General features: G+C 37.6%; 1 protein-coding gene across 1 annotated transcript in view; it reads left to right on the forward strand.

Annotated features, from left to right (window-relative positions):
- Positions 1 to 21,973, forward strand: part of KCNH8 (potassium voltage-gated channel subfamily H member 8) — a 388,965-nt gene that overhangs the window by 204,265 nt on the left and 162,727 nt on the right. Inside the window, exons 4-5 of the mRNA XM_056129473.1 lie at positions 3,959 to 4,086; positions 7,812 to 8,052. Of these exons, the coding sequence (XP_055985448.1) occupies positions 3,959 to 4,086; positions 7,812 to 8,052 (369 nt within the window). The remainder of the gene's footprint in view (positions 1 to 3,958; positions 4,087 to 7,811; positions 8,053 to 21,973) is intronic.

Genomic DNA, 21,973 nt, shown 5'->3' on the forward strand with positions numbered 1-21,973 from the left:
CAAAGACTAATAGAAATAATAGAAACTGAGGATATAAAACAGTACCTGACAAACAGCAGCCATCTAGAATAATTTTAGTAGATTTGAGCAATGGTAGACCATGAAGTTTACCTGAAGCATAATAATAGCTAATTGAAAAAGTTTTCCAAGAACTGTTATAATTTCCAACATAACCACCAAACCAAATAATTTTTAGGAAGGAGAGGACTAAAGAGATTTTTTAATACTACACAGATTTTGTGATGTCTCCTAGATATTCTTAAATATTTTGGTAATCGTTATTTTATGAATACAATTTATTTTAGGAGAAAATTGTATGATGACTGACTGGCCATATTAAGTATTATTTTAAATAAAATGGAGCGATAGCACAGCGGTAGGGCGTTTGCCTTGCACGCAGCCAACATGGCCGACCCGAGTTCCATTCCTCTGCCCCTCTCGGAGAGCCCGGCAAGCTACCGAGAGTATCTCGCCCACACGGCAGAGCCTGGCAAGCCACCCATGATGTATTCGAAACACAGTAACAACAAAATCTCCAATGGAGACGTTACTGGGCCCGCTCGAGCAAAATCGATGAACAACGGGAGGGCCTTTACCTTTTACCTTTACCTTATGTCATCTATTTTATCCCTGTTAGAAGAAAATAAAATAGCTGCATCCCTACCTAGTTTTATCAAAATAGAATTCAGTTTGAATAAATGTTTAAGTGTTAAAAAAATTAAAGATATACATTAAAAGAAAGAGCATAGGCTTTTTTAAAAAAACTTTCGTTATACTGATCTTTCAAGACATATGTCTCAACACTGTAAATTTATAGGTTGATTAATTCAGATAACATAAAAATAAAAAATGTTTATATGGCATACATAAAATCCAAGGTTAGAAACAAAAGAAAATTAGACAAAGAGCTCTCACTGTTATGGAAAGGTACATACCTACTTTTCAATTTAACAAAAATGATATGAATAGATTTTACTCTTACATCTAAGCTAGGAGAATCCTACAAGATATATCACAGTGATCCCAAAACAAAAGTAGCACTGTCCTCCCATTGTTCATCAATTTGCTCGAGTGGGCACCAGAAACGTCACCATTGTGAGACATTTTGTTACTGTTATGACATATCGAATACACCATGGGGAGCTTGCCAGGCTCGGCCGTGTGGGAGGGATACTCTCGGTAATTTGTGGGGTTCTTTGAGAGCCCAAGAAATAGAACTGGGTTGACCGTGTGAAAGGCAAATGCCCTACCTGCTGTGCTGTTGCTCCAGCTCAAAACAAAAGTAGCACTGTAGCACTGTCCTCCCATTGTTCATCCATTTGCTCGAGCAGGCACCAGTAACATCTCTCAACAAATTGTGAGACTTGTTGTTACTGTTTCTGGCATAACGAATACGTCATGGGTAGATTGCCAGGCTTTACCATGCGAGCGAAATACTCTCTCGGTAGCATGCCAGACTCTTTGAGAGGGACGTAAGAATCGAACCTAGGTCGGCCATGATCAGGGGTCACTCCTGGGTCTGTGCTCAGGAATCACTTTTGGTCATGCTTGGGGGACCATATGGGATGTTGGGTTGGCTAGGTTGGCTGCATTCAAGGTAAACGCCCTACCCGCTGTGCTGTCTCTCCAGCCCCAAAACAAAAGTAAACAGATAAAATTAAAATTTAATTTTGTATGTGTGTGGAGGGGCGGGGGGAGCTTGTGACACACCCAGTGATGCTCAGGGCTTATCCCTGGTTCTGCACTCATCAACTATTCCTAGCAGTGCCTGGGGAGACTATATGGTATGCCAGAGTTCAAACCCAATGGGGCCCCATGCAAACCAAGCACCCTACCCTCTGCACTATCTCTTTGGCCTGATGTTTGTATTTTTGATTGGGAGCGGCCCCCAAAAGAGTGCTTAGGGGGACCTAGGCCAACCAGATCAGTTGGTTGAATGTCCAGACAAATTCTGTTCAAATGAAGTGCTGCTATATTCAGTCAGCACCTCACCAGTGATATTGAGAGGTGAGCATGGGGGAGGGGGGCTGAAGGAGTGGGGAGTCATATAGTGCCAAGAATAGAACTTATTTTCTTGTGCATGGAATGCACGTATCCCTGACCCCTGCATTATCTCCCAGACCCTAGATTTAAACATATCCATTTCTAAAATTAAAAGTTAAGTAATGATATTTTCAGCTACCAGAAAGTTAGTCATCATTGTTTCAAATATTGTAGATTCATTTCATATTTTCTGTTTCACTCACTGTTGTTGTCAGTATGAATTGCCAATGTGAAATTTAGAATGTGTATACCAAAATTTAAATTGTACACTGCTAGTAATTTATTTACTGAACATTTTACCATATAAATCACTATGCATTCAAGAATTTTCACTTCAGGATATAAAGAGATAGTACAGAGGATAGGACACTTGCCTTACATGTAGCCGACCTGGGTTTGATGCCTGGCATTGCAAATGTTTCCCTTGAGAACTTCCACATCTGATCCCTGTGCTCAGAGGCAAGAGTAAGCACTACACATTGCTGAGTGTGGAAAAAAAAAAAAAGAATTCTATACAAATTTATTTAAAAATCCGAGCTAAACATAATGTTTATGGTATGGACAGGTGAAATATATAAGACTAACTAAACCCATAACATGGGTTTAATGCTCTTAGCCATTAAAAAAATCGGAGTTTACCAAGTTTGGGGGTATAGAGGTTGTTGGAAGGAATCTTTGAGACAATGGTGAAAAGATGTGGACACTGTGGTGTGTTGTTGGAGGATCATATGCCTGAAACTATCTTTAATCATATTGTAAATCACAGTGTTTCAAGTTCAAAATAAAACAATGTGGGGCCAGAGCAATAGCATAGCGGGAAGGGCGTTTGCCTTGCGTGCAGCCAACCTAGGTTCTATCCCTACATCCCATATGATCTCCCAAGCAAGACCAGAAGTGATTCCTGAGCACAGACCCAGGAGTGACCCCTGAGCATTGCTGAAAACTGTCACTGTCACTGTCCTCCCATGTTTCATCGATTTGCTCGAGCAGGCCCAGTAACGTCTCCATAGTGACATTTGTTACTGTGTTTGGCATATTGAATACATCATGGGGAGCTTGCCAGGCTTTGCCCTGCGGGCGAGATACTCTCAGTAGCTTGCCAGGCTCTCAGAGAGGGATGGAGGAATTGAACTCGGGTCGGCCGTGTGGGCCGCATGCAAGGCAAACGCCCTACCTGCTGTGCTATGGCTCCAGCCCTAAAACCTAAAAAAAAAAAAAAAAAATTAAATTTTTAAAAAAATGAAACAAAGTGAGAATATTGTTTGAAATGATTTCTAAGTATTTTGATATGGTAAAGGTTATAGAATAAGTTTATGTTATAAAATTCAATACATAAAACTATAAATACAGCTATGGAATAAATGCTAGGTTTCTTTTTTTAAGTCAAGAAATGCATAAAAAATGGAATTAGGAAGTTACCGTACAATAGTAAAACTAGGAGAAAATTATTTAATGCTTTAAATATTTGAGCTGTTTGAAAGTTTCTATATACTTATATATGGTTTGTCTTATTTATTTCTTTACTAAAGCAACATTGATTTGTAATACTTATAGGATTTATAATGCTTAGTCTTATTTATTTCTTTACTAAAGCAACATTGATTTGTAATACTTATAGGATTTATAATGCTTATAGTTTTCAGTGTATGAACATGTGTTGACAACTGTATATATACTACAGTATATATTTTTACCAAAAGTCTAGTTTCTACTGATTTTATAAAAACAATGAAATTCATATGATTTTATAAGAATATGTATATGATAAAGGTGTGAAATTAATTTAATGTCATTAGGAGCAAAGAGAAAATTTAGTTGTTGGAAAATGTATATTCTGGACACCAGGATGGAAATTGCTGAAACTTGGTTTTCTTGAGATGAAATAATGCATTCATCATGCTTTATTTTTCCCTAGATAAAGCCAAAGGAAGATCAAGAGCAGGGACCCATTTTGATTCAGCACGGAGACGGAGTCGAGCGGTCCTTTATCACATCTCTGGGCACCTGCAAAGAAGAGAAAAGAACAAATTGAAAATAAATAATGTAGGTGGTATGTGTGTACACTCTGAATGCTGGAGTTTCCCCTGGTGGCAATGTTTGATTCTCTGAGAGAGGCTCCAATTACTCATTTATTGGTTTTGCTCAGTTTTCCTTTCCACTTTGGCTTATGCTTTCCTATAAAGAACAAACTGGAAAAGGTCAGCAGTCATGAGGTATTTCTGTAATAAAAGTGCTTAATCATAGTGTTACCACAGCAAAGAGATTAGAATATTATTGCAGGCAGTACAATATGATTTGAGGGACATTGCAGTAGGGGACATGCTGGTTACATTTTATGAACATGATGATGCAGCAAAGTCATATTACACGTTCAGAGTTTGGTGGTTAAAATTTCTCAAATTTAATTTTCGTTCCATCTATTTTGTACTTCATCTAATTTCACATAAGGCTTTTATCCAGGGGGATCACAAACAAATCAAAATCATTACTCCACTTAAAAGTTTTTCTTTTATGCAAAACACTGTTGGAAATTTTACACAGTGGAACATTAAATATAAAATTACATGCCATACTCAATGCAGTTTTGTGAAGAGTTGAATTCTTGGTAAACTGAAACAGGGCTGTTTGCTGAAACCTGTACCTTTTCTGTCAAAAATCATATCGAGGGACTGGAGAGACAGCACAGCGGGTAGGGTATTTGCCTTGCACGCGGCCGACCCAGGTTCAATTCCCAGCATTCCATATGGTCCCATGAGCACTGCCAGGAGTAACTCCTGATTGCAGAGCCAGTAGTAACCCCTGTGCATCGCCAGGTGTGACCCAAGAAAGCAAAAAAAAAAAAAATTATATCGAATAACTGTGCCTATACAAAGCATAATTTTTGGGGGTAGAATTTTATATGGCCTAAATCCTCTAATTTTGCATAGAGTTTCATAATTGGTTGTTAGAACAAAGAACTGCATCAAAAAACTCAGAGCTATCTCTGTTTAACTGTAGACATTCAAAAATGATTTTGCAAACAATGATGATATTCTGGAATCTTCTGGGCATACAACCTTGGAAGTCATGAGATTATGGGTGTCAGAGAGAAATACTCAGGATTCATTCTTGTCACTGACATTAGAAAAGAACATATTAAACAAAAAATAGCTATTTTGGAATGTATTTCAAATTCAGAGGGTATGGAGTCAGGGATTTCTTTGGTGTCTTACTCTTAACACAGAAAGTCTAAACTCCTCTTTGACCAGCATATGCTTTGATTGAACAGGATCATGCATCCCACACAGAGTGTCTCCTTGTATGGTTTGTAGTAACCAAAAAAAGATGAAAGAGAAGCGAGATGTGACAGGAAGGTGCTACAAACCTGGATGATTCCTGTGTCAAAGCCAGAACAGACTGTTCTGATCCATTTGTGTTCTCATTGTCCATGCCACTGCTGATCAGCTGTGTTTCACTGTGAAGAGTCACACCCTTATTCTTTTGTCCCAACTTATTATAAAACTTTTTAAGGCATGCCTGAACTTCGGTGTCACCTGAATTTTGTTAGAGTCCAGGGATAGATTAAGAACAGTGTACACCACTTGATCTATGAATCCTTCTACTCTGTCTTTTTTTCCTCTCCTTTTAATGACCAAATCAGCCTTAGTGACAGTAAACAAGTTCTCAGGCTAACAAAGGGAACCACATCTAAGCTTGATTCTACGCTAGCCACCAGCAAAACACCTAAACAAATATTAGCCTGAGATTCTTCAATACTGAAAACTGATGCTATCTTTTAGTCTTTTCTCCAGAGTCATTTAAACATGCAAATGTTAGTGAGCTTTAAAATGCTTTTGTTGAATATGTCTTTCCTTTTAGGTTCAACAAAATACAGAACAGTACTTGAAAATCTGAGTTAAAAAGCGATGGTTCTCAAAAAAAAAGTGATAGTTCTCACTGCTGAGCTAACTTGTGACTCTGCTATTCAGTTAAGGAACATAAACATCAGATTGGAACACTAAAACAATACCTAAAATGGTGGCACTTGCCAACACAGGTTTGATTCCCTGGCATTGTGTTTACCCTAGGACCGCCAGGAGTAATCCCTGAGCACAGAGCCAGAAGAAAGCCCTGAGCACATCTGGGTGTGATCCAAAACATAGAAACAGATTTTAGAAAGAAAACACTATTGGTATTAAATAAATGTTTCAATATTAGTAAATACTATAATTAATGTCAAGAATGTTGACTCTTATTTCTTAGGCACTCTGCTTCAGATTTACAGATTAAGTGTGTATATATGTCTTTTTTTCAATAATAAAAGCAAGTAAGGATTTGTCTATTCAAATGGAGCATTTTTTTTCACTAGGTGGGAAATTAGAAGGGAAAGAAGGAAGGGCTGAGGGGAGGGAGAAAGGAAAGGAATAAGTGAGATAAAAGGAAAAAGAAAGAAAGGAAGGAAGGAAGGATAAAAATGAAAAGAAGGGAAGGGATTGAGAGAAAGGTAAAAGAAAAGAAAGGAGGGAGGATAAGGGAAGGAAGGAAAAGAAGGAAGGAAGGAAGGGAGGGAGGGAGGAGGGAAGGAAGGAAGGAAGGAAGGAAGGAAGGAAGGAAGGAAGGAAGGAAGGAAGGAAGGAAGGACTTCAGAAATTTAAATTGCTCTGTTCATTTGACTTTCAAGTTTAGCTTCTCTTACCTATCTTGTGTTTCTCATTAATTGAGGTCAAAACAAGGTCTGCAAGTATCCGGTCACAGGCTTGTCAAATTTCCACAGAAGCTATTGTTGGGTCTCCCTTTGTCTCATAGCAATAAGAATTGTTCATTAATTTGGATTGCTTTCAAAGTGAAGTGCTTTTGCAGTTATAAAAACTACAGCTATTCTTCTGCATTTAATTCGCTACACAGTGAAGATTGCCTTCCCTTTCTATGATTGAATACCTCTTAAGTAACTGTTTCCCACATTGCCATATTAACAAGGACTTAGCCAGTGTCAAAATAAATCAATGTCTATCAAGATTATTAGATTTAGGTTGCCAACCCAAAACCTCACCACAATCATAGGACTGAGAAGCAAGTAGCTAGAGAAACTAGTTATAATTTGAAAGAGATTTAAAAAGTTATTTAAAAGTATATTGATTGTATATGTCTGTCCTATCTATTAAAAAAAAGAAAATTTGCTGTCCTTAAAAGAATTTCAAATTAACTTTGCTTTTTAAGTAATATGACAATCTCAAGACTAAAAGTATCAGGAATGTCCCTATCACAATAAAAGATAAAGGTATCTTTGAATTAAGCTTGCAACTGTGAATGAATTTAGATTATATTTTAGTTAATGGTCTTTTTTTTCACTGAGCAAGATTTGATACTTATTTAACATCTTTGACAAAATTGCATATTCCTATCCTTACAAGTATCCTCAGTTTTAGTAAGGGTTTCACTCACTCCACTCTTCATCTCACCCACTTTAAAAAAGTCATTTGTACACTACGTTAAATTGACCTTATATGTTGCTTGCTTTTTGGGTCACACCCAAGCGATGCTCAGGGGTTACTCTTGACTCTATATTCAGGAATTACTCCTGGCAGTGCTTGGAGGACCATATGGGATGCTGGAGATTGAACCCATGTCAGCCGTATGCAAGGCAAACAGTCTTCCCGCTGTATTATCACTCCAGCCCCTGTTGAACTTCTATGAATGATTCGCCTCATTCAAGGGTGTGCTTGAGACACTGCCATCCATGTTTCTAATGTTACATTTCTTCCTTCTCTACTTTTTGTCTTTACCTGCAGAATGTTTTTGTAGATAAACCAGCATTTCCGGAGTACAAAGTTTCCGATGCAAAAAAGTCCAAATTCATACTGTTGCATTTTAGCACTTTCAAAGCTGGCTGGGACTGGCTTATTTTGTTGGCAACGTTTTATGTTGCCGTGACGGTTCCCTACAACGTTTGCTTCATTGGCAATGATGACCTGTCCACGACTCGGAGCACAACCGTCAGTGACATTGCAGTGGAGATTCTTTTTATTATAGGTAAGAACTAAAGGCTTCTTTTCCAGGCAATTTGCATAGGGGGAAGTGAGTATGTTCCAGTAGTCTCTACCATGAATTTAAAGGAAGATGCATTTGCATGAGCATGACTCAGCCTCTCATGCAAATTTCGGAGAAGCACACATTTGGATTTCTGAAAATTGCTTCTTCCAGCTTTCTCACTGTTCATTTACTTGAAAAGTTCTAAACCAGTGTTCTGTGTTTCTATCATTATCTCATCATAAATGGTTTCGTGACCATTTAATTGTTTGTTTTGTTTGTCATCACACATTCATAGTGATCTTTACTGTGTAGAGCTTGGCAAGCTCCCCGGGACGTATTCGATATGCCAAACACAGTAACAACAAAGTCTCCAATGGAGACATTACTGGGCCTGCTCGAGCAAATCGATGATCAACGGGAGGGCCTTTACCTTTACTGTGCAGAATAACAGGTGAACTGTGAAAAAAAGAGTCAGAGATGATCTGATAGCAGTCCAAATTCTGGGGGATGTTCTCCATGCCTTTCTTTTGGTTTATTTATAGCAGTTGACAAAGGGGTCTTATTGCAGAAGCAGAGGATGATATATTATATAAATCTCCTTGTCTATCAGGAGAAGCATTGACTATTTGATTCTAACTAATGAACAAGTAGGTGCAAAGAGATATTTGTTATGAGTGTTTATTATGAGAATGGTAAGAACTTTAGTTAAGCTAAAGTTTAACTAAAGTTTAACATTTGCTCCTCTCCTGTAAACCCATTTCTGTTGTTCTTTCCCTTAAATCTTTGTTATGTTTATGCCAAAGCCTAGCTCTTGGTTGCTCATGCTAGAACAGATTCTAGTCTCCTTCATGCTTGAACTTTATTTCTACTATTTGGTAATCATCAGGAATCTATTTCCTATTTCTTTGAATGGTCATGGTGGTTGTAGCATTACATCCTTATTGTAAATATAAAGGTTTTTCTCAAGTGAATTTGTGAAAAAAGGAATGAGACATGGATCTTAAGAGTCTGAAAAACGAAAACAGAAAAAGTGAGACAAGTCAAAGTTTGTTTTTCAGTTCTGGTGGTCCTTCTCTGGGAAGCTGATGAAACTTTGGGGTTCACTGATAAAGTCTCTGGAAAACTGACCAAGTTTTGGGGGATAAATGTCTGCAGATGTTTGCTCTTGTGAGTTGGTTTGCACTTGGTGTGGCATCATTATAATCATGGTCTGTACTGGGCACACCCCTCAAAGGGGGGTTTGGGCCCTGTCTCTTACCCCCAAAGTGGTGGTCGTGGTTTATTTATGCCACTAGATGGCAATGTTGGCTAGTTAGGTAACTGGGAAGGCTACAAACTCAAGGCCCTTTGTCTCTTTAATTTTAAACTTAAACTGTTTTTTTGTTTTGTTTTATTTTTTTGGAAAGGCATAACTATAGGTGGGCATGTTAAATAACAGCTAAATGTTCTATTAAAACATTTCAGTTTTAATAGAATTTAAAATGGAAGCTGTAGACAAATTAACTGTGTCCATTTGCCCATTCACTCTGGTTTAATAACTTTGACAACCCTGGATATTTCTTCCAAACCAACCATGTCACACATAAATGAACAGTCTGAGAACACTCCTGGTGACCTCATAAAAGTTCTCACAAATTTGATTCATTCAGCAGGTTCAAAGTTGGAACATGAATATATTTTCTTATCTTATTATCATTAGTATTAGAAATATTGCCATTGACACAGAAACAAGGTTACATCTTGAACATTCTTTCCATTCTGTAATTGTTAAATACTTAGAATTCTAAAGGCTTACGAGTCACCTCTAGGACTACATATTCATTGGCGGGTGATAACTTGTTAAATTCCAAAAGAACTGATAACCTATTGGGCAATATATTTTTAAAATACTTTTTCCGTCTTGTTTTTCAACCCTTTCCTGAAGAAAACCTAGAAAGGCTTGTCCTCCTTCCCTGATAGTTGTCATTACATCTCTGTATTCTCTCTTATTTCCATTTTTCCTCTGCTCTACACAGCAAGATGTTTCTCTCAGTAGGAAATACCCATCCCTTGGGAAATACCCATCCCATAGATTTTACCCATAGCTGTGTGCAGAAGAAATGAAAACACATTCCTGGCTTTGTTTTGGGGAACTTGTTTTTTTCAGTTTAGTTTCCACGAAGATTACTTTCGAGTTGGAATTCAGATCTGCTTTCAGTTTGAGTGCAACTGCTCTGGAATCCCTCACTGAGGGACTTATTTTTATAAGCAGTAAAAATCGTCCTTGCTGTTCTCTTCTGCTGGCTTCCTGTTCTTTCTTCTTTTACATCAGTTTGAACATATTTACAATTTTTTAAAATACACTTAGAAAAATGGTTTAAGACTGACTCTGAAGAATATTTCCAGGAATCTTTATCATATGAAGCATTTCATTAAAATGGTAAAATAAATGATTTTTGAGAAATTATTCAGAATATAAGAAATAAAGTCTATTGGGGCTGGAGCGATAGCACAGCGGGTAGGGCATTTGCCTTGCATGCAGCCAACCCAGGTTCAATTCCCAGCATCCCATATGGTCCCCCGAGCACTGCCAGGAGTAATTCCTGAGTACAGAACCAGGAGTAACCCTTGTGCATCGCCAGGTGTTACCTAAAAAAGCAAAGAAAAAAAATAAAGGCTATTGATTGTAAGGCTTTGTTTTTATGCTAAAGAAGTAAGGGTTATTTTAGATTTATTCAATTAGTGTGTAAGTAAAATCTATGCTTATTAATGTATTATTTATTTTATATTACTAAGTGACATTGACTAGATAGTACTGTCAAATTGTATTCTTACCATTAGGAGAATTGTTGAAAAGTCACCTTAATGTTTTGGATGGGGCTGGAACGATAGCACAGCGGTAGGGCATTTGCCTTGCACGCAGCCAACATGGCCGACCCGAGTTCAATTCCTCTGCCCCTCTCGGAGAGCCCAGCAAGCTACCGAGAGTATCTCTCCCGCAGGGCAGAGCCTGGCAAGCTCCCCGTGACGTGTTCGATATGCCAGACACAGTAACAACAAAGTCTCCAATGGAGACATTACTGGGCCCGCTCGAGCAAATCGATGAACAATGGAAGGGCCTTTACCTTTACCTTTAATGTTTTGGATAAAAAGTCTACATGATAAAAAGAGGGGATACTTTTCAAAAATTTGTTTTTTTTATCTCATGCTCTACAGTGTAGCACAATATGGTCATTTTCTCAATAAGAAAAATTTAAATGCTCTATGAAAAATAGAATGTATAGCCAGAATGAAAGTTGAAAATACTCTACTGCTTCTGCACATTGACAGTGCACTTTAACTTTATAAGTGGTAGTAGAGTCAGTGACATTGAAATCTATTTAACTGTGATTAATCTAGTAACCCCTAGGTTTATTTTTGCCATAGAACTTTTTCCTCCTCAGGGTACTTATTGACACTTTTTTCAAAAGACTAAAATAAACCTGTTCTTCCATAAAGTATCTGAATGTAACTATGTGAATCAAAATATAAATGCTAATGATGCTGAATACTGAATATTCTCTCCTTTCACTATGTAAGTCAAATTTGTTCTTGAGACTCAAGAAGACACGAGGTCTGACTGCTGGTCACAATAAAGACTAGAATGGATGTGACTTTAAGTTTGAGAACTATCACGTTTGATTGAGCTGCTAATTCACACTGCTTATACAAACTTTGAAATGGTCTGTTAGTTATATAACTCTATAGTTCTTATACTGAAGGTGAGAAAATGAACCTTAGTGATATATCCAGGACCCTATAGCTATCTGATGTTAGACTCAGGACTCCTAACTGTTGGATTAGATTTCTTAAGTGTTTATAATCTATATAATATAATTTTCTGGAAAATTTCACTCAATGATTCCCTTTACTATAGCAATGGTGCAGAAAATGAGAGTAGGAAGTAAACCATCAACTTTCCCCTTTTTCTCCATGAAGGCAGAATAAATAATAGTTATATTTATAATCTTGGCGGAAAAATTGTAGAACCCCTAAGCCCCAGTCATTTCCCACATTCCCTTAAAAAAGTAATGTAATAAAATACAACTTTGTGCAAGCAGTAGAATGCTTTGACACAAGGGATGACTTACAAGCATTTTATTTATTTATTTTTATTAGTGAAACACCATGAGGTATAGTTGTAGATTTACAATTTTTTGTGCTTGGGTTTCGATTATACAATGATCACATACCCATCCCTCCACCAGTGCCCATTTTCCACCACCATGGATAACATCCCCCCCCCACCCCCATCCCCCCATCCCTCCCTGCCTCCGTGGCAGGGCAATCCCCTGTGTTCTCTCTCTCCTTTTGGGTGTTGTGGTCTGCAAAAGAGGCATTGAGTGGCAAACATGTTCAGTCCATAGTCTACTTTCGACATGCATCTCCCCTCCTGGGAGGACCCTCCAAACACTCTTTATTTGGTGCTCTCATACAGCACTTCCTTCCCCATTAGTCGTCTTAATGGAGTGGGGAATATGTGAAGAGCTCTATTCAACAGAATATGAAGAGATCTCTTCTATGGTCTACTTGAGAGTCATTTTTCCCCTGAAATAAAGAAATCTTTGTGTCTCTATTTCTTCCTTTCTTCTAGGATATATGGATGAAGCATAAAACATATAACCACTGCAGTCATGTTCGATCATTAGAGAGACATGAGAAAGAAGATGTGGGTTATGTAGCAAAACTTTGAGAAACTATATCTCTAGACTCCTAGTTCCTATTATTGGAGTAACTGATAATCAGATATTCTGTTGCTTATAAACATCGTTCTAAAAGTACCTAATATTTTTTAACTACTTTATCATGTATGATTCCTTTACTGGGCCATGTTAGGGGTTCTGTGATATATGCTTTTCAAAAAAACAGAAGGTTATTACTTTTGCCCTGCCATTACTCTGCAAACCTATTTAGAAAATTATTTGCCCCGATTTCTTATTTTCAGTTGCAATCATACAGACTTGAAGCCACAGATGAACTCATACAGATGTAGCTCTAAATTGATCTTTCTAAGTGCTCACAAAGCTAAAGATCAAAGAAAGCATGATATTCAATTGTACTTTCTGATTACTTTCCATTTGTCTTTGTCATCAAAGGATAGTTAAAAGACATCTGAAATACAAGGTAACCATATATTGTATATACCCTTTCTGTCCAGGACTTAACCTCTAGTCTCCTATCCTATAACTTATCTGCAACATTCCCTAATCATTATGCCAAACTCAAATACCCCTTACATATTTGAAAGGCACATTTTTCTTTAATGATATACATTAGATTATATATTCACTATCACTGTCACTGTCCTCCCATTGTTTATCGACTTGCTTGAGCGGGCCCAGTAACATTGTGAGACTTGTTACTGTGTTTGGCATATCGAATACGTCATGGGTAGCTTACCAGGCTTTGCCATGAGGGTGAGATACTCTCGGTAGCTTGCCGAGCTCTCCAAGAGGGGAGGAGGAATTGAACTCGGGCCAGCCATATTGGCTGTGTGCAAGGCAAATGCCCTACCTGCTGTGCTATTGCTCCAGCCCAGATTATATATTATAAAGTATATATTACATACTTACTCTAAATGTTGATTTAGATCTAGTTTACCTCTAAATGTTGATTTAGATCTAGTTTACTTGTTTTCAGTTTGGACAACACCAACCTAGGAAAATTTTGGGGAATATGTGGGTTTGACTTTGCTCAGTTTGTGAACACTACTATCAATTAGTACTTCTAGAAAACAATCTACATATTTTAAAATAAGTTCATCCTCTCTACTAGACACAATTCCTATAGGTACAATATTTCTTATATTTTCATCATTTAAGTTATTTTGCCTTTTGTTGTCTTAAATGCGTTATTAATACTTTTACTTATTTGCCACCAAATAAGTAAATTGGATCTTTACTTTTTCATGCCATTTAACTTTGACTCAATTAAGCCAGCTATCTGTTTACACATTAGAGTGAGAGGGAACAACTGGAATCAGTTCATAAAAAGTCTCGATAATCACTGACTGAACTAGGACTTAAACCCTTTCTCAAATGGGCAAAATAGTAACATTATTATAAGGAAATAGTGAGGTAGGTCTATCAAGAGGAAAACTCAGTACAGCTCAGAGTAATGCATATGATATATTATTGTTTGGTCAGTGAGGATACCAGCTTCTATTTCTCTCTCTCTTTTTTTCCTTTCTCTCTCTCTTTCTTTCTCTCCTTCCTTCCTTCCTTCTTTCCTCTTTCCTTCATTCCTTCATTCCTTCCTTTCTCTTTTTCTAGCATCAACAATTTTAAGAGAATAACCACTCTTTACTACATACTAAAAATCCACCTACTTTTGAGAATAAGATATCTCAAATTAATCCACAACCCTTAGTTTTCAGGAATACAAGTATCTGGGGACTCATTTACTGCTTAAAGGATCTGAGGCTTTTTTTCATTATTTCTACAGAATTGACTCAACACTCTTAGAAAAACCAGAAGAAACTTTCTTAAATATCATCATCTTATATTGACCTCAATCAAGCATCCTTTGTCTCTCAAAGTCTTGGGCTTGGCCTGCATTGAATAATACCAAGGAATATTCAAGCAGTTATTTTTATATCTTCTTCATTCAATTTTTATCTTACCAGTATTTCTAGGAACAAGAAAATGAGCTGATTTCCACCTCCTCTGTTTTCCCTGCTCATCTCTGATGAGACTTGAAAGACACAAGCTGGTCTTCCAGGAATAGTCTAGAAGGAATCATTAGCTAAAGACTTCATCACTAACTTTTAGAGCACTGATTTCTCTGTTCAACACCTTTATAATTTTATTGGACCTTTGTTAAATTTCCAAATAGTATTTTAAAATACATATTTTGCAGACCTCTTCCCAACCCGCCTCTTAATTGTGCATAATATTTATGAACATTTATAAAGTTTAAATGTAGCACTGTCCTCCCGTTGTTCATCGATTTGCTCGAGCGGGCCCAGTAATGTCTCCATTGTGAGACTTGTTGTTACTGTTTTTGGCATATTGAATACGTCACAGGGAGCTTGCCAGGCTTTGCCATGCGGGCGAGATACTCTTGGTAGCTTGCCAGGCTCTCCACGATGGGCAGAGGAATAGAACCCGGCTCGGCTGGGCCAGCTGTACGGAAGGCAAACACCCTACCACTGTGCTATGTGGAATGAAGGGTTAATGTTCATATACCATTCAATTTCATTCATATTAATATTCATTTCTCTCCATTAGAAATTCAACTCTCAAAAAGAGACCATTTGTTCAGCATTTAAGTTTCTTTTTCCAATTACACTGAAACTTAAATATCAGTGGACTGAAGAGTGTAGACATTTTATTGCTATTTCATTGTGTAAACTCCAATTTACAGTCATTTTTCCTGAAAAGTTAAAGATATGTAATTTCTGTTCCCACTCCCTTAAATGACTAGAATTAAATATAGAAATGAAAGTTCTGGTAGGAAATAGTAAAACCAAATAGAGCTGATGTTTCATGGTATTGAGGAAATTAAAATAAATTTCTTTCCTTGAATAGTTTGAGTATCATACAATTTCCAGACATATTGAAAAACTTTGATTAGTTAACATTTGTTTTATCCTGCATTTAAGTCCTTCTTTTCCTTCATCTTTCCCTCTCTCCCTCCCTTGGTCCTGTTCTTTTCTCCACACTTGCATATATTCTTTCTCCTATTCTAGTTTATGGGTTGGAGTGATAGCACAGCGGTAGGGCGTTTGCCTTGTGCACAGCTGGCCCAGCCGAGCCAAGTTTGATTCCTCCGCCCCTCTCAGAGAGCCCGGCAAGATACCGAGGGTATCTCGCCTGCACGGCAAAGCCTGGCAAGCTACCCGGGACGTATTCAATATGCCAAACACAGTAACAACAAGTCACATGATGGAGATGTTACTGGGCCCACTCGAGCAAATCAATGAACAACAGGATGACCGTGACCATGATTCTACTTTATCACCTTTCAAAGCAGGGCAGCAACAGCAGTCCAAATGGCCATTTGCCCCCCATATCTGAACACTTGCAAAAAAGAAAGCCTTAAATGTTGAGGAGACTCTCCTGTTATTCCATTTAATTTTTAACACTAACCTTAAATTGAGAAATAGCGTACCTTAGTAAGTAAAGGTAAAGTAAAGGCCCTCCCGTTGATCGTCGATTTGCTCGAGCGGGCCCAGTAACGTCTCCATTGGAGACTTTGTTGTTACTGTGTCTGGCATATCGAATACTCTCGGTAGCTTGCCGGGCTCTCCGAGAGGGGCGGAGGAATCGAACTCGGGTCGGCCATGTTGGCCGCTTGTAAGGCGAACGCCCTACCCGCTGTGCTATGGCTCCAGCCCTAGCACAGTGGGTAGGGTGTTCGCCTTACATGCAGCCAACATGGCCGACCCGAGTTCGATTCCTCCGCCCCTCTCGGAGAGCCCGGCAAGCTACCGAGAGTATTCGATATGCCAGACACAGTAACAACAAAGTCTCCAATGGAGACGTTACTGGGCCCCCTCGAGCGTACCTTAATAACTAGAACTTAAGTTAGTATTCAGAGTTGAGTAGTGACTCAGGTTTGATCTTTGTCCCATATGACTTCTTGGAAGATCAGAAACTGCAGTGCTTAGGAGTAATTCCTGGCTCTGTGTTCAGGGGTGACCCCTTGTGGTGCTTAAGAAATCATGTGCAGGGTCAGGAATCAAACTAGTGCTGTCAACATGCAAGGAACTGTCTTTCCAATTCTGAACATTTCTCTTTTATTTCTAATTTTTTATTGAAATAAATTTGTTTAAAGACTATATCGTATGGGTTCCATTTATTGCAAAAATATGTTGCCACACTGCATCCTTAAAGTACCAGTGTCTGTCTATCACAATCTGTTGAATTCTTGGCCCCACTTCAATGCTCATCCCCTTGCCACTCTAAGTAACCTTAACTTTGTAGTTAGGATTTGAAGATTTCTTTCAATTAATTTTCTCTATTCCTTTGCTTTGCCTTTCTATAACCCACATAAAACTGAGATCATCCAGTAGTTTAATCTTCTCCTTGTGGTCATTTTTATTCCAATTACAAAATTATTTCCAGGGTCACATTCTAGATATTATCCCTGTAGTATTGAAAAATTAGAATGAATTGTACTGAGCATTAACCATTGACAAAAATGAGTCCATAATCACTAAGCTACTGACCAGCTGTTTTCAGCTAAGTAAATCTAGGTCTGAGAACAAACACACACTGTCCTCCTGTTGTTCATCAATTTGCTCAAGCAGGCCCAGTAATGTCTCCATTTTGAGACTTGTTCTTACTGTGTTTGGCATATCGAATACATCATGGGGAGCTTGCCAGGCTTTGCCGTGTGGGCAAGATACTCTGGGTAGCTTGCCGGGCTCTCCGAGAGGGGTGGAGGAATCGAACCTGGCTCGGCTGGGCTGGCTGTGTGCAAGGCAAACGCCCTACTGCTGTGCTATCGCTCCAGCCAGATCTGAGAAAAGAGTTATAATTTAAACAGCAGAAAACTGCCCTTCCACTTCAGATACTCACAATGTTATAAGTTTTAACTCAAAAGTGAAAAATAATGTGGTTTTTAATGCCTTGGATGAAAAGGAAAGTGCATTTAAAAAGTAAGGCACTATTTTGTATTGTTGTTAAAAGTTCCCAAATGGGGGCCAGGGCAATAAATAGTAAAGCAGGTAGGGTGTTGCCTTCCATACAGATGATCCTGGTTCAATCCTTGACACCCCATGTGGTCCCCTGAGCCCTGAACACCACCAGAAGTGGTTTCTGAGCACAGAGCAGGAGTAAGGCCTAAGCACAGTTGGGTGTGGCATAAAAAAAGTTTTGAAGTATGTTGGCTAAAAAGAATTTAATTCAGAACTTGAGTATAAAACAAACTTGGATTTATTTTATGAATGAACCTAGTATCAACTGAATTTTCCTTAGGCTTTTCAGAATTCCCTGTACAGTATGAGGCTCTTATGATAATTCAGCTATTGAGAGGATAACCAGAATATGTGATTTATTTTCCTTAACCAGATGAATCAATAAAACTTTTTTTAATTATTTCTTTTGATCATAGAACTTATTATTTTCCTTAGGCTACACATAATAAACTTATTTTCATTTTAAGCTGTACCTTAATCACCATAATTTTATATTAGGTAAATGTAGTTTTTGGAAATATTTCCACCATTTTTTTGTTAGGAACAAAATCATACTCAAAGTGAATGGTCTAACAAACTTGCAAACTGTATTTTCAGGGCATTTTATTTTAATCAGTTCATTTTTTCTTGTGTGAATATATCATGATAATTATATAAATTTTAAGACAGAAACAGTGGAAAAATAAATGATACTCAGTCAAGTCCAATCCAACAAAACTGGAGTTTCCATGTTAAAGTTTTCTGGTTGTTATTTTCTTTTATTTCTTTTCATATTTCGATCATGGTATATAAAAACTGGAGTAGGGGACCTTTACCTTCAAATAATATTTAATATAAGATATATTTTACAAATATTTATAAGCTTTTAGTATCTGTACTAGTCCAATTGAAGTCAGTGGGTCCCCAATGGGTGGCTTATGTGAGGCAGAGAGGAGAAGACTGTTACTTTCTCCCAGTCTGCCTCTGCCAACCCCTGGACCAGCTGGGAAGGTTAAAACTGATAAAGACTGTGGATGAGCCGCTGCAAGGCATAGACCCAAGTGCCACTGGCACCATCAGGTGACTCTCAAGCCACACCTGACACCTGACATCCACTTGGTCTTCTCAGCACGGGAGTTGATCCCCACCACCTGATTTCTCTGGGAGCCATGGATTCAGGTTGAAACGAGGAATTGCTCTTTGCAGGAAAGTCATTGTAGGCCTTCCCTGGAGTTTCCAGATACTTTGTCCTGTCTCACAGAAAAGAATTTCAGGAGTAAACAAGCAGTGAAGTAAAACAGATTTTATTCAGTGGGTTTTTTTGGAAGGGGAAGGGGGAGAGAGAGTGGGAGAGAGTAATGCACTTGAGAGAATGCGGGCTTCTCCAAAGATGGAGAGAGCCTCAGTACACACCTCAAGAGGGGAGATGTGAGTGACACGTGCTCAGACACCACATGTGCTCAGCCATGTGAGCATAAGCAACACATGAGCTCAGGAAGGATAAGTGCTCTATTCCTTTGTTCAAGGTGGTTTATAGGTTGTTTTCCCAGGGTGCCCCATGTGGGGCTTTCTAGGTAGGTATGAGTTGTTTTGCTAGGGTGGTTGCCAAGGGGCTAGCATTGGGAGTGGTCAGCAGTCTCCTTTGAAATTTCTTTCCTGGTCTTTGTTCCTGCTGGAACTTCTCTGAGGGAAGTCCAGCCTTGCCTGGGTCTGTTTGCAGGTCAAAGTCATGTCAGACTTCAGTTCCTGTGCTCGCAAGGTGGGTCCTAAGCCTATTATTTTTTATTTCCCAGGAATTCCATTGCCATAGGGGCTCTTGCCCTGTCTAACTGCCTATATCACAATGAACTTGAATGTTTGTCTTGTTTTACATTTTGTCTTGTCATGTTTCATGTTTCTCTTGTTTCACATTTAAGATTATTTTGATCTACTTACCATTTAAATAGAAAGTATACTAGATGCTTTTGTGAAAAATATTTATTGCTAACTAGACAAATACATGTTGAATGCCTAATATTTGCCATGCTGTTTTTGATACTGGATATAGAACAATGAAGCAAACAGAAGGAGATCCCTGACTTCATAGGGTTTATAAGTTTGTGACTTCATAGGTCACAAGCAGGTGATTAAATCAAGCCAAATATATAATTTGGTGCATGACATGGGAAAACTCAACAGAAAGGAGGTAAAATGCACTGCTACTTAAGAACATGACATTTATATAAAGGCTACACCTAATTGGCTTATATTTGAAGGATAAGAGAAACAGTCAACGGTGTGCCTTGATAAAGAGCTCTAGCAAAGAGAATATCAAATGCAAAACATACTACTCCTACATTTAGAATTAGAGTATTGTTATTGAGCAAGGAATATTAGTGCACGTAACATACAAGACATTTTCAATTTATTTTAATCATATTATTCTCACTGTGTTTATTGGAAAGTAAATCTCTAGTTTAATGCAGTTTAGTTGTGCTCATTCATTTTTAGACTGATTTAAGAAACTCCAGTGCATGCTGCTATTTTCTTTTTTTTTTCTTTTTTTTTTTTTTAGTTTTTGGTTTTGGGGCCATACCTGCCTGTGCTCATGGTTTACTCATTGCTTTGCTCTTGGGAATCATTCTTGAGGCTTATGTGAGATGCTAGGGATCAAACCCAAGTCAGCTACAAGCAAGTGCCTTACCCACTGTATTATTTTCCTAACTCCAAATCTATTTTTTTCAAAATATTTTTCAAATAGCAAATACTTCATCAAATGGAATAATTCAGAAAAATGTCATCAGAATTATTTTAGTGTTATTTTTTCTTGTTTTCAAAATTTAGATTATATACTGATATGAGATTATAAAAAAAAAGTTATATTTCCTGACATGTAGAAAACTTATTTCACAATTTTTCTGAGTTCCTTGCATTTTAATCCAAAATGTTTGTGAGATGACCTATTTGGACAAAAATTGTCTTAGCATGCATCTGAGAATGATCTGCCCTGTGACTTCCATATTACTGTAAGTAGTCTATGAGGAGGACTGTGTGCTCATAAAATATGAAACAATATTTCTTGTTTGAAATGAGACAAGGGAATTAAGAATGTAATATTACTAAATTTAGAAACCCAGAAAATTGTGAGATCTTGATTTAGAAACTTATTGGAGAGTAATGAGGGCTTTTTTTCCATTTGCCTCACACCAAATATGAACTCTGCTATGTCACTCTCTCCTCTTCCCACTTTTCCAATAATATTTTCTTGCTATGCAAAAAAAAATATTCTCTAAGTGAAAATGGCATTTTGTCTGGCTTTCATTTCGCACTTCATTTCGTACCTTTAGCATATTCTGTTGAAATGTTCTGTTTCCCATTATATCAAGTGCATGAAATAATAAAAAAATAAAAATATAGAGAGTATATATCATTGAAAAGTGGCTTAAATATTTTAGATAACAAAAACAAGGTCATCTGAGCCTAGGCATGATCAATTATTATTCAACTAATCAAATATGTGTTAAAGACCGTACATTGTCACCCAATAAGTACATTTGGCAATTCCTCAACAGCAGAGAAGACCCCTTATTATCTAGATTCTGTATTTCTATCCTTTTATCTGTCCGCACTTACTCCTCTTCCTGGGACTGTAGCCATATCTGACCATTTAGTTCTTCAACCACATTTTCTTTACATCTCTGCTAGTCTTTTTCTTAGGAATTATCTTTCTAAGTTTGACAAGTAAGGATAAAAATTTTCCTTCTTCCCTTCATGGTTCTTTAGATTATTTAAAATTAAATTGACATAAAGCATTAACAGAAGGAAGATTTTGATGCAAATAGTTGACCTTAAAGATACGAAGCCCAAAAAAGTGACCAAAGCAGGCAAGTGAATACTTTTAGATAACAAGCAAACCTATACATTTGTGGAAAATGATGAAGTCTGTGCTTGGTTTGGTAAATTAGTGTGGAAGCAGCAAGGTTTAGTTATTCGTACAGTTTTCTTGATGTGAAATTCTCTATCTTGGATAAGGATAGCTTTCTTCTGGTACAAGGGAGTATTTTTCATAGATGACTAATTTTCTGTACTTCAGGTCCTTGTACAAGTTGTTTTTAATTAACTTTAATTGAAAGTAATCCATATACCAGAATGCTTCACTTTGGGATGATGAAGTCTGCTTTTAGGCTTTTCGGTATTGTGACCCCCTTTTCTCTTGTTGGCTTCCATTGCATCATTTATTTTGTTTTTCTTTATAGTTTTTACTCAACAATATTCATGATAATTCTGTATCATATTTGCACT

This window comes from Sorex fumeus, unplaced genomic scaffold, assembly GCF_029834395.1.
Source record: "Sorex fumeus unplaced genomic scaffold, SorFum_2.1 ptg000072l, whole genome shotgun sequence".
NCBI lineage: Eukaryota > Metazoa > Chordata > Mammalia > Eulipotyphla > Soricidae > Sorex > Sorex fumeus.